General features: G+C 34.9%; 1 protein-coding gene across 1 annotated transcript in view; it reads left to right on the forward strand.

Annotated features, from left to right (window-relative positions):
• Nucleotides 1-14,605, forward strand: part of pHCl-1 (pH-sensitive chloride channel 1) — a 669,372-nt gene that overhangs the window by 435,141 nt on the left and 219,626 nt on the right. The window contains exons 9-10 of the mRNA XM_089598057.1: nt 67-219; nt 362-576. Coding sequence (XP_089454183.1) covers nt 67-219; nt 362-576 — 368 coding nt within the window. The remainder of the gene's footprint in view (nt 1-66; nt 220-361; nt 577-14,605) is intronic.

Consider the following 14,605-nt stretch of genomic DNA (forward strand, 5'->3'; position numbering starts at 1 on the left):
ATAATAAAGAAAACAAATCAAGCGAGTTTTCAGAAAATGTTAATCAAAATTATACTTCGTATTTAGGTAATTATAGCTGCCTTAAAGTGGATCTCATTTTTACGAGAGATAGAGCCTTCTATTTCACGACTGTATTTATTCCTGGCGTGATTCTTGTTACCAGTTCGTTCATCACATTTTGGTTAGAGTGGAATGCAGTTCCAGCACGGGTCATGATAGGTGAGATGTATTTTCTCCATTAATTCATTGATGAGTTTATTTCTGATATCCTATTATTTTTTATTTTTTATTATTTTTTTCTGTTTTAATCCGAATCACTAATATTTGATGACGTATACGTTACAAACTTTTAATATTTTAGGTGTGACGACAATGCTAAATTTTTTCACAACATCCAATGGCTTCCGGTCGACACTACCAGTCGTCTCCAATCTCACCGCCATGAACGTATGGGATGGTGTGTGTATGTGCTTCATATATGCAAGTCTCCTTGAATTTGTCTGCGTCAATTACGTGGGCAGAAAGCGACCACTTCACAATGTTGTGTATCGCCCAGGCGAGAATCCCGTAATTCAGGTATTTTACCAATGATAGAATGTATTCTTAATTTTTCGATACAGATGTTTCGTTTTGTTATTTACGTACCTCATGTTATAATTTTATAATGAACATAAATACTCGTATGCAATTAGAGAAATTACGGAATATATTTAGAAAAATAAGTTTTTTTTATTTGTTAAAATTTTTCCCAAGCATATGAAAATAAGTTTTAAGTTATAGAATACAGTTATGCGAAAACTTACCATAAAATTATTAAAGTAAAAACAAACAATTATTCATCAAAGAAAACCTAATGATACTGTGACTTATAGCATTATTACATATTACAAGTGTACATCTTATTCTATCATAGTGCATAGTTGGTTGTTACTTACTTAGCTAGAGGCCAAAAGTACATTAAATAGAATAAACATCTCATTACCAATGTCTTTATAAATACATTTTATTTTTACAATTTTGAAAAGATCGCCTACGTCAGCTCTACAAATTATTCGAAATCAGATGTGATAAACATAAATTATAAGGTGGGATCTTAGAGGTGTAACTTGATCACGCACCACCAAAAATGCTTGTATTTTTGCTCTCATACATATTTTTGGAAGCTTAATATACAACAAACAATATTTACAATAACTTTCTTTCAAAATCACTCAACATGTGAACATGTCTTTCTATCCCCTAGCCCCTAGTAATATCATATTTTGTATATCAACAGTTGTGTTGTTTGATATAAGCATTAAGTTGGAAAAAAAACTTTTTTTTCATATTTTTCGTTTGTTAAAGATGAACAGAAGATATAATCATGAATTATAACTTATGAATATACGAGAAAATCCACAAAAAATATCCCATTTTTTTCACCAATTTTTCAATAAAAATTTTCTTTGAACAAAAACGAAATATTTTGATTGAGCAATAAAGAGCACATTCATTGCGCTTCCACGTTTACATGCAAAGCTCTGGAAATACAAAGCACATTATTATTAAACAGTTTGTAAAACAATTACTTATTTTTTTATTTTTTTTTTTTAACTTCTCCTTTTTCATTGTAACAGTGACCAAACGCACAATTTGGCATTATTTACGAAGAAAAAAAAATGAATTATATAAATAAGAAAATGATAAAACAAGCAATTTAGTTTGACAGTAGTGTAATGCTGGTAAACTACAATTAATAATAATTTTTTTTCCCCCTCATTCCTTCGGAATCCTCCAAATTGATTTAAAAGCATTTTTGAGCAAGGACCAACGTGCATCTAAAAAGAGATGAATCACCTGCAAGTTTACTCACAGCTGCAGCACAATGACCAACTATGATTCATGCACATGTACGCTGGCCTATGCTGACCAGAAATGAAAAGCAAACGAAATTCTTTTCAGTGTACATAGAAATGGAAAAACCGTAAAAACTAATAAAAGTAAAAGTTTAACTGGGAACAGCTGCTCTGGGGTGCAATATTAAATGCTAGTATAACTTTAATATATATGGATCAAGATTAAATGACATAATGTCAAATACTAGAATAACTTAGAGTTAATACATATAGATTAAAATCAAGCAAAAATAATAGTAAGCGCTAGAATTCTTACATATAGTAAGAAACAACCCATACATGCTACATTTTAAGCAAGAAACAACATTACATAACCGATAGAAGTATTAACTACGGTAAACTTAGTGGAGAAACCTTATTAACTTTTAAAGAATTATCCAATTTTTACCGTTTATGTTCACAGGCACATGATTTTTTTATCAAATTATTTTATTGTTATTATTTTTTTATTAAGGTAGAGGCATCAGTTACTGGCCGGGACCTGTACCTAGCCATCAACACCATTTCACGAATTATAAGAATTAACTTTAATATTTTTCCGTGCCAGGCTAACATTACGGTAAAAATTTATCAATTATTTACTTTAAAATGCAATGAAGTTAGTTTTTTTAGTTCAGTATTAAAAAAAAAAAATTTGAAAAATGGTGGCTAAGTACTAAGGCACTTGTACAAAAAGTGTGTACATAACCTCACTTTTGTTGAGCACTAGTAGTTGGCCATCTCAAGTTATGTACATTTAGCCTGGGGTGGCCAGTTACTGGTTCCTGAATTTGAGTCACTAATGCATCTTTTTTTTTCAGGGGCCATGTACTAAAGCATCTGACATACTGAGATAATTATAAATAATTATTGTCTACGGTTAGATATAAGACTTTTATACATCGTATTGTTTAAAATAGATTCATAGCTTTCAAATAATACCTAACAAAAGTTAAAATTTTAAAAGCTGTTGAAGATGTATTATGTTCTTTTAATAACAGCTGCTAAATGGCCAGTAAGTAGTACTTTTACATTAACGGAATTTTCGATCCCCCAGGGTAACACAAGGCGACAGAACGACTAGTGATGAAAAATAAGTTGACCAAAATTCTACCGAAAATTGTGAATTATATTTGCAACATTATAGTTAGCCAAAACTACCTGTAAACTTCATTATTTTAACTCGTTCCAGGAGCAGTATTATTGTCTTCATTACTATTCTTACTATAACAACTATTATCTTCATTGTTATTATTATGAGTATTATTATTATTGTTGTTAATATTATTATTATTAGTATTATTATTATCATTATTACTATTATTATTATTATTATTATCATTAATATTATTATTATCATTATTATTATTATTAATTTTGTAATTCCTACCACGAATATTATAATTATGTTATTATTGCAACGGCCACCACCTTTTTGCATCAAGTTCGATTGAATAAACAAAAAGTGTTTGGCATTAGTAAACAATAATAATACTCTATTTCAATGTTAATATTGAGTTATAATTAAATTCTGTAAGGATTGATATAAAAGAGACAGGAAGGGCAAGAGTAAGTAAATTACCGTCCCTTCTTTTGACGCACGGAGGAGAGTGAGCCAGATGTGGAGAATATCAATTTTTCAGTGGCTGAACTAGAGCAGCTCTAGGCAATTAGGTTCTTGGCTATTATCTTTTCTTCCGAATTTTTCCCCAGCAAGTTTTCCTGCATCGTTTTTGAGCGTCTGACAGAGGTCCACTACTCCCTATAAAAAGACCTGGAGGCCCTGAAAACTCGCTCACTTAGTTTTCACCCCCCGAACGGTAAACTGAATAGGAAGAGTCCACTTCTGCTGCCTTCCAGTCTACCACGAGGTGAGAACATGGTTAATTTTTACCCTTGAACGGTCGAGTAGGTAGCTAGATTTAGCCTCTACTACCATGGTTCACCACGTGTATAAGTGTTTTCTTTTGAAATAAAAATAAGTGTTTAATTTTTTTTTACTACTACTCAGATTCTTCTCATTTTTCAGTAGTTTGATTTCCACAGAAAAACGTTCAAGCTGTATTGTTCATAGTAACCGTTACTTGACTTCAATACATTTAAAAAAAGTAATAGTCGAAGCTCTCAGCTTTTAAGTGAACCTAAAGGGATTAAATGAGCGCATACAATTAGCTCCTATAGTAATTACTGCTAAAAAAGAAGAAAAATTTTTGTAAAACAGTTCTGAACGTATTAGAGTGGAGAAGCAAGTACTTTTACAAATTCCTAGCAATTCGATACGCATATTTATATTATATTCCTGTCACATATCACTTGATTGCCAAATCTATGAATGTCTCTCAAACCATGTTTTATTTTAAATGAACTCAACAGGTGGTTGACCGTGATCTAAGACATCAACCATGTTATTCTTATTTCGTGCGTAACACCACTCATAGCCCTTTGATAATATCTGTATTTCTGCAATGCAATTCCGTCCAAATACTGTTAGAGATTAAGGATTGTTTTTATCCACTGCAAAACTATTTCAGAGTCGGACCAAAATACGACGCGATTGATTGAAAAATTAAAAGTTCGTTTAGCCTCGTTAAATAGAACCACACCACATAATTCAAGTCAGGGAATAATAACTTTTAAACTGGTAAAACGTGAAACTTTGTACAAGCTAGATTAACTCAAAATTTTCCTTCTTGGTCCATCGATTAAATATACAAACAAGCACCATAACCACGTCTGCTAGTGTCGCAAAACCCATGAACTTAAATCGTTATTATATCTAGCAGCAGTATAAAATGTGGTATTAATAAGTCTTTGATAAGCCCAACTGTTCGGTAAAAGACACATCTTTAGAATGTGTTTCATTTAAACTTACTTTAAATTTCTGACATTCTTGAGTTATAATTTTAAATGACAAAACTACAGGACCCAAAACACCGAGGGAATCAAAAACTCTAGCCACCAAAGACCCTGCATTCCCCTCACAATTCTAAGTATTGAACCAGGAACTGTCAATCTTCTCCAAGGTTTGTGCTGGGTAAACCTCACTCTGGGTAAAGCTGATAAGGAGAAATAAACTTGAGCAAATGTGACAGTCTTCAATAGACAAGCATTACGAACGCATCTCTACACCTTGAATCACCAAAATGACTGAGCTTTACAAAAATAAAATATGCTTTAGGCACCAACGTCTCCAGCGTAACACCAGGAGACGTTGAGAAAGAACACTACAACTTGTTCCAAGGCATAAGAGGATTATGGTTATTCTCCCCAACCGATTGGTGCAACAATAGCAGGCCAGAGAAGATTACTCTGAGGTATCTTTTTCATGTCAAACGCTTTGCTCAAACTCTTTACGATTTCATCTATTTTGTCATGAGCGTTCTCTGCTATCAGCAAATTATCTATGTAAAGTACTATAAAGAATAATTTTCCTTCTTTCCTCCAAGAGAACAAACATAATTCATGAAGATCATTCTCTAAGCCTAACTTTAGCATCTTTGCACTAAATGTTTTGCTCCATCTCTTAGGAATTGTTTTTAATCCATACAGAGCTGTCAGCAAAACTACTGAGCATCTAGAACCATCTAAAAAAAGAGTTTGTCAGCCCCATCTATTAGCCTGGTAGCTAGTCTACTCTCTCTACTGGCTCTTCTCCTCTTGGTCTCTTCCTTCCAGCACGGCGGCACACTCCGGCGCTAGCTTCACCATAAGCTACATCGCTACCGGCTGCATATATATATAAAATTGCTTTTCTTTAAAAGTTCCGTTACTCGTGGCGTCACTGTATCACTTTTGTGCCTTCTCTTATAAATAAATACGCTTGTAAAATTAAGTGCCGGCTTCTTACAACTCGTGTGTGCTTGCTGCCAGACTCAAAGTTTCCTGCTACTCTAACAGGTTGTCGGCCTGCAGCTCGGGGAGTCTGAGTTTGTTGCCGACGAAGTTTGCAGCACTTTAGAGAATTAAGTAAGTGCCTATTTAGAGTGTTAAGTGGGAAATCTTGTTTTCTTCTGGTTTGTCAGAAGTGAGGTTTTTTTTTCTCCCACACGTGAAATTAAGATTTATCGGATTCTAGTTATTTTTCCCATTTTCTGTTCAAGCGCGTGGTGTCACACCGGCCACTCGGGATTTGAGAACGTACTCGAACGTAAACATGCTGAGGTGGTGGGCAAACCTTTCTTTGTTTTTCTCGGAAAACGAGCGCGTGAGCGAATGTGTTTGTGCACGCACATGAGTGTGATGCTCTTTGGCCATACGTGCATGGTTCGTCCTTGAATTTTTTTCTCTCTGTGTATTGACAAACAGTGCTATTAACTCACGTGAGAATCATTAATTAAATACAGAGAAATTTTTTAAGGAGTTTTTGATATAACAAGATGTTCAAATTTAGATGACAGTTCTCCTTTACGATGCTTTGTATTGTTTTATTTTTTTTCTTTCGGATTAGGGACTCGTGTGCTCATTTAGTTTGTTAGCGGTGTGACAGACCTGCATGATCGAGTTGTGCTTTTCCGTTTTCGCTTGTGAACGAGTGCATGTGCGTGTATGCAAGTATACAACAGGCATACAGCGAAAAAAAACACACAGCTTACTAGCGGTGCAGTTGCTCTTCAGCTCATTAACGTGAGTGACTGTGAGTGTTTCGTGGACTCGTGACGTCACGTCCACACGGATGCACTAAATTTCTCACTTTCACAGTGCTGTGCATAGTGACAAGTGTCGGGAGGTAGCGTGTGAGCGGGGCACACGGTTGACATACACTATCAGTCGAAACCAACCTGTACTGATCGAGAGGTTCTGACTGATACCTGGGTGGCTTCAACACTTAAATGAAATGCATGCAAGCGTTTCTTATATGTCTTCTTTTTTGAAAGAATGGGCTGATCTCTAATGTCTATATTTGTTCGGCAGACGACTGAAATGGCTGACGAAAATATTTAGAGAGAGGGATTAGAAAAGAGTGGAAGCTACACCCCACCCCACAATGCCAATGCTAAAATTGGAGTTAATGAAGGTCAGCTGGAGCACCACGGGGCTCTTAGCTAAGTGTACGGTTATTTTATGAAAGTGAAATTAGAGAGCATGCCAGCGGAATCAATTTTGAACCATGCATCAGTGTCAGGGAGAAGTTCTCTGTCCAACTTAGAGACTGATGAGGAAGAGGAATGGATGGAGATCACGAGGTCACTGGTGTAGACCTCATAAGTACTGATTAACTCAATGAAATACATCCCTGAGTTGATTAAAATGACCAAAATCAACATAGATACCCTGAGGTTAGTCTTTCAAAAGGCTGATGAGGTTGCTAGGAACACTGACAGGAACGTTCAGATGCTAGTTCAGAGAAATTCAGAAGTAAGCTTTATGCACTCTACAAGGTTTTCAGGATAAAGTCCATTCAAACACTTGATCTTGGTTATATTTTTTCCAAAAATATTTCAAGCTCTGATCAATTGGTTAGAAATGAAAAATCTACGTTGCTTAACAACACAAACGTAAATCTTGACACTCTTAATAAAACAGTGAACAGTTTAAAAAACTCACTTTATGCAAATAATTTCTCTAAATCTATTTACAGAAAACATTACAAACTAACTTAGAAGAGATCTCTCAGTGTCTGGCTCAATTCTTTGATGAATGACCTGAGATTAAATAACCTCTCATGTGTCATTGAAGATGAGAACGGACTAGATAAGCTATGCACCACTGAAGAGTGGGAGAAAAGAAAAACAGTAGTCAGAGGTCTAATCATCAATCACATAGATAAACATTATCACAAAAAGGTACTAGAGCTGAGAGATCCCAAACTGATACTCCGAAAAATAAGAAATATCAGACGTATCAAATCCAATATCTGCTCTTCATCTGTCAGAGCAAAGCTTTACAACTTAAAAATTATTCACAAAGAGGATGCAAATGAGTTCATCGATCGTTATGATGTCATGATGTCAGAGTACGAAAGCTGTGACAGCATGATACCTCTTCTAGATGAAAAGAAAAGATCAGCGTCTAATCAAGCAGTCTCGAGTAAATTTGGAGAGATTTGCACAGCCAATATGGTTACACATCAAACAATGGGCTCAGAAATGTCCTTAGAAGAATTAAAAAATAGCCTTATTTAGATTCAAGCCTAAAGATGCCAACCTCAGTATTGACGTCTCCACTAATCGATTTATTACTGAGCGAGACGGAGCAATAACGAATATATCTTAGTTGCATGGAGGGATAAATAAAACGATTATCCATCAAGTATGACAAACTGACCATAACAATTTTGTCGTTTTCACTTGAATCGGTCGGAGATTACATAAAAAATAACGTGCTTGGTCACTTGACTCCTCATATGCATTTATAATAAAGAAACAAAAAATACCTGTTTTCGAATTGTCCTTTTGTTTTTTTTTGCCTTTAAACTATGTACGTACGACAATTAATTTGCCTCTTTGTACTGGCACATGGCTTTCGTGATCCTCGCAGCAGTCGACAGCTTGACTCGAAGGACGATCAAGCGCGTCGAACGATCAGAGGCAGCAACTCCACAGCAAAGAGTTCCTTGGCTGGTGTCAACCCTATCTAGATGCAGTCTGACCTCGAAGGAAAAGCTTGTCTCACCAAGTCGAAGATAATACTCCGACGAGCACGATAGGAGAAGCACTAAGAGCAGCCAGGCCATACATCTGCTTACTTCATTCGCCCATACCGTACTAACTGTCGCTGCCTCGCCACGCAATACTGTGCCCTGATATTTTTCTTACTCTTTCTACCACTGGCAATACTTTGGCAAGCTGAGAGACCACGCACTTGATACCAAACGACAGCCATTCGCATGTATACGTTCTCTCTCTCCCTGCAACACAACACGGACGCAAGCTAATCGGGAAAAAACACACTCACAGATACATCCCAACACTCAGAGTCAGAGAGAAGATTTTACTCAGAGAAGCACTGCCAGAGTCAATAGGGCCAGTAGAGAGGTGCTAGAGGTGCAGGAAACCAGGGCACATGATGAGCAACTGCCCACTGGCTGCTTATGGACTCTACTACTGTTACTGGTATCAGGACCTCGAATATCATAAGGGCGACGATTGCCCAAATAAGAAAAATCCAAAAGTTGGGTATAAAAAAAACATACTAGTAATAAATTTAAATCATTACATGAAAATAAAACCAATGGTGATGGTAGAGGTAAAAGTCAGAGTAAATTTAACAATAGCAGTATAATTTCTAAGAAACAAGTAAAACTACCCACCCCAGGAAAAAACAAAAAAGAATTAAAAAATATAAAAGCTATACTGACAAGTAAAACTACGACTAAGTTATTTATTAATTTAAATATTAAATTTATAGCAGATTCAGGAGCAAAAGAAAGCTGTAAACATCAGAATAAACGGAAAAGGTGATCTCTTATTACAAACAAATTCAGATGAAATAATGAAATTAACTAATGTGATAGTTGCAAGTGAAGTCTCAGAGAATTTATTGTTCTTGAGACAATTCGCCGATGCAGGCGTAGGAATTTACTAAGACAGTAAAAAATCATAAATTTTTGACGAAGAAACGGATGCAGAGTACCTATCTGGTATTCACACAAAATTTAATTAGACATTAACTGTAACTGTAAGATCAGACGATCCATCTCAAAGTAAATACAAATAGTCTTTTTTGGCTCGCATGGTTTCCTTAGACGAGTTCATGCATCAATCTTAGACTGACATAATAGACTTGAATCAGACAGTTGAACCTAACAATTGAGAGGTTGCAACCAATCTCCAGGATTGTCTGTCTCAGATTGGTAGGGAGAAAGGGCATGAACTCTCTCGGCCACATACAAAACCAACAGAGAGTTCAGAGGATGTGGGAAACTTCTTGACCAAGAAACTAGATAAAGGTTTATTATGCCACATCAAGTTGTGTCAAACCACTACAAATTCAGAGTGTATTAAAGCAGAATTAGCGCAGCAGACTAAGGTTCCTTACAGAGAGGCTATTGGTAGTCTCATACATTTAGCTGGTACAACTCGACCAGATATAGCTTTTGCCGTAAACTAATTGTCAAGAAAACAACTATAACTATCAGAGGCAGACTGGGAAAACGTCAGAAGAATTGTCAGATATTCTATTCTATTCCAGACGAATAACATGCGATGAACCCAAAGTGGATGAAGTGTCGGAAAAGCTAATAAACGCTCATCTAGAAAAAAAGTTTGTCAGCCCCATCTATTAACCTGGTAGCTAGTCTACTCTCTCTACTGGCTCTTCTTCTCTTGGTCTTTTTCTTCCAGGACGGTGGCATACTCCAGCGCTAGCTTTACCATAAGCAACATCGCTACCGGCTGCATAAATATAATTGCCTCTCTCTCAGAGTTCAGTTACTCGTGGCCTCACTGTATCACCTTTGTGCCTTTTCTTATAAATAAATACTCTTGTAAAACTAATTTTTGGCTTCTTACAACTCGTGTCTGCTTTTTGCCGGACTCCAAGTTCCCTGCTACTCCAACATGAGCTTTCTTTAATTTGCAAACTTTGCTCAATTTAGTGTTTTCGTCTACCTCTTAATCGTCAGGGATCTTCATATATATTTCTTCTTCAATTTCTTCGTTTGAGAAAGCAGTTTTCTCGTCCATTTAAATAACGTCCAAGTCATATTTGCTCACAATTGTTAGAATTGCTCTAACATTGATTCTTAATCTTCTTCAATTGCTCTTATCCAGTTTATTCTCTTACAAAATTTAATAGCCTCTTCATATGATAAAGGATCTTCATTAAGGGATGCAAGAAAAACAGATGTTAAGTCTTCCATCTGTAGATCTTCTCTATAATTTGTATTAACAAATTTATTAAAACTAATGTCCTTTACATGCTTTACAGCATTTGCTTTTAGTGTCTGCTCTTAAGTTTCAAGCTTCTATTTTGATTTACTTATAGTTAAAATACTCATATTTTGTTTCAGAGGCTCTATGTTTATCTTGATGCTCTGTATTTCTTCTAATTTTGTCTTTATTGATCTTCCTCTATTCTTTATTTCTGTACACGGTTTTTCCTCTAATTTTTCTTTTTGGACTCTTTCAAGTTTTTCAACCGATTTCAGTCGCTTTTTTCAATTTTACTTCATTTTTCTTTCTACACATCTTTGTAGACTATTTTCTCACTAAATTTTACATGTCTGGGCTCTTAGAATTTTCTAGAATTTTGATGCCAGAGAACGTACGATGTTGATTTATGATCAACTAAGACAGCTTTTTTCGCTCTTGCTCTAAATTTTGTAGTTGGTTTGGTAGTTTAACATACGCTTTACATCCAAACCTCTTTATTTAATTGAAATGGACTCTTGCTTCTAAGGAAAATTTTCTCAACGGTGTTTTAATCTGTATTCCTCTGTGTGGTAATCTCTTGTATGCATGTACAGCAGTTTCTACAGCTTGTTCCCACATACTTTTGGATAGACGTAAATTGAACATAAATGCTCTAATTATCCCCTGTAGTACATCATTGAGTCTTTCTGCTACACCATTAAACTCCGGTGAGTGAGGTGGTAAAAACTTTTACCTTTAGTGTACTCTGTACTTTAATCTGATTCAATAAAGCATACTTTCTCATTTTACCTAGTAGATTTCTTCCTGATGTAAGAAAGTTTTAAAGTGTACTTTTTAACTTCTCTTTAGTTTTAATAGAGTAAGCTCTAGCTAGTCTCAAATATTCGTCTACAAATATAGTTATAAATCTCTTGTTACCAAGGTATAAGGTTATCTTAATTGGTCCCATGACATCTGTGTGAATAATTTAAAAAGGCCTTTATGCCCTCACTTTTGGTTCATTCAACGGGAGTTTATTCATTTTTGCAATTATGCAAACCTCACCACCCAGAAAAGATTCATCAAACCTCACATTTTCTAACTCTTTCTCATATTTTTTTACTTTTCTTAAACAAATTAGAGATGCGTGACCCAACCCAAAGTGCCATAGCAAACCCTCTGTGTATTTGTTCTTCTCTAAACTACTATTCTCTAACTTATCCTGATCATGCTCTCTATAATTTTAATTGATTCGAATTTATCTATATTCGCAGTATGCCTAGTCATCAGATTGGTGTCCCATTCAAATTGAGCCTCTTTTGATTCCTCTGCTGTTTCAGTTGACTTCAAATCAGTAAGTTTTTCTCTCTCCCTTCCAATTGCAGATGGATTTTCTCTTAAAGTAGGTGTCTTTCCCTCTAAATTTAAGAATCCTATATTTGTGATGTCTAACTGCAATTGTTGAAAGGACTCATTGTTAGAACATATTTGAGCTTTACAAAAGTAGTTCATAATTCCTCTGCTCTTTCGATTTTGATTGTTTTTATCTTAGATTTTAAATTTTACCGTCCAATTAGCTTTTCCATCATAACCTTCTAAGATTGTTGTATTTAAATTTTTATTATATACTCTAAATACCACATCATCCCAGTAGATTCCGAACCTGGCGTCTGCTAATCTTATAAGTGATAGATTCTCTGAAATGTCTTAGGCCGCAAAAACTTTTGTTAATTTAAAGACGTTTTTCTCAATATTTTCTTTTTCTAGAATTAGATTCCCTGTACCATCTATTCTTATGTCAGCAAATTCTTTTTTATTTGCACTTTTATTTACACTATTTTCGCACTTTTTAAAATTTGATAGAATCATTGTTTTATAAACTATGTGATCAGTTGCGCCTGAATTAGCAATGAAATCTCAATTTTCTCTTTTTCCTCAGATGACTAAGTGGCTGCTTTTCTCAGTTTTCCCTGATTTTTCTTATTGTTATTGTTTTTGTTTACCTCACCCCTAATAATCTTATTGAGTTTTTCTTTATTGTTTCCGAATGTTAAGCATTTTCTTCTTTATCAATCGCATTTTAATAGAATTATAATTATTAGAATTGTTTTTACTCTTACCTTTAGCTTGGGAATAGTCCGTGCTATTGTGATTTTGTACTGACTGGCAATAGTAGCAAAACCACCAATTCTTGGGAAGTAGAGGGCAATCATTCTCCCAGAGACCATCTTTGTTGCGCCGGTAGCAACGGTCCTCTAAAACTTTAGCTCCCTGTTGGGCGTACGCTCTATGAGCTTGAGGATTATTATATCTCTGTCCTCTATCTACCTCTTCTGTCTTTTCAGCTTCTAGCTGAAATAAAAACGATTTTATTTCCTCTAAGCTCATTTTATAAGTAGTTTGTCTTTTAATAATATCAGCACTTCTGACCTCAGGGACGATTTAAACTACCACCTGATAGAAAGCTGTTTTTTTTTTCTTGTACTGTTAGAGAAATTGGCTTGTTTGCGCATTTTGTACTCTCTAATTATAGATTTGAAGCAAATACAGAAATCATCATTTCCAGCCTCATGAGTAAAAATTTTACTCGTGCCATCTGCCAGTTAATGACTGACTTGATTTAATAGTGGTCAGCTTTTTGTATAGTCGTTTGGTGGACGCATCTTTGTTGGACACGATTATAAAAATATATTTAATAGCAGTATAGTTGAACGTTCGATGACACTGAAAAGAACTCATGAGAGTGATAGTGACTAAGTGAACTTGAAGACTTATAATGGCCCTAAAGAGCTAGTGAAGATACTCACAGTCTTTCCTGATGATTATTTCGAACAATAGAAAGCTAGCTGTGCATAGTTATAAAGTATATTTAATGAATATACTGAACAATGATACATACGCCTTAATAATCAAAGACACGTATTTAGGGAAGTTACAACCATACAGAGTTGCTGAGGATTTGCTATACTTTTGCTCCAGCTGATTCTGGGTAATGCTTTGTTGTTTACTGTAGAAGTGTCACTCACATTTCTCGCCTAATGTACATCAGTAGATTACTACATGTGTTACAATTCTCTTCCGTTTAGAAAATGTGAAATGCCCTTGACAGTTTAGCCTGCTGGAAGGTTTTTTCGTCAGCATTCAGAGTGTCTTAGTGGAATTGTTACAAGTGTTTACGGTGTTTTATGTCTAACACTGGAGATGTCCTTAATAAAAGATTGATCATTTGGTCCTCCATATGCAGTAGTTTTACTTGGAGAAACGATAGGCTGTATCCCAACAATTTCTAGTCTTTTATCTGGAATATTTAAAGTGCTATCAGGCATTAGCTTAACAGTTGTATGTTGAGGAGTACTTTTATTATTTACCTCAAAAATTTTAAGCTTGGCAGTTGGCCTAATAACGAAAGTTTCAAATAGTCGTAATGTATATTTCAAACTTAATTATCTGCCGTAACAACATCATATGTTGTAGGACTCGTCTTATTAGGAATTTTTGTTTTCTTCCAGCAGTTATTTCTACAATCTTCAGCCATTATCAAATTGTTCTGATTAAATTCAATGATTCTTTTTCATCGAAAATAATACTTCTGTTCATTTTGCTTCTTAAAAATAAAATTGAAATCATTTCCTTAGAGCGAATCTAATTTAATTAGAAATTTTCTGCCTATTTCCAGTTAGACTTTTAAGCCATCTGTTGTCATGTAAGGCGTTTAGCAATAATTTAACGAATATTTCGCAAGAGCTTCACGCATGTATATTTTTCATATAACTCAAATTATATTTTTATTTAAACGTTTTTACTATATTTTTGATAGCTTCATTGCTTGCAGCATGGTACGAAGGCGTGGAACGATAGTTAGCATTATTTTTTTTTAATTACGATATTTCGTGAATATAGGAGCAGGATTATTGTCTACTACTACCTGTACTGGTAAGC

The sequence above is a fragment of the Copidosoma floridanum genome, unplaced genomic scaffold (genome assembly GCF_036245765.1).
Source record: "Copidosoma floridanum isolate Cflo_tuat_1 unplaced genomic scaffold, Cflo_Japanese_pri ptg000004l, whole genome shotgun sequence".
In the NCBI taxonomy this organism is placed as follows: Eukaryota; Metazoa; Arthropoda; class Insecta; order Hymenoptera; family Encyrtidae; genus Copidosoma; species Copidosoma floridanum.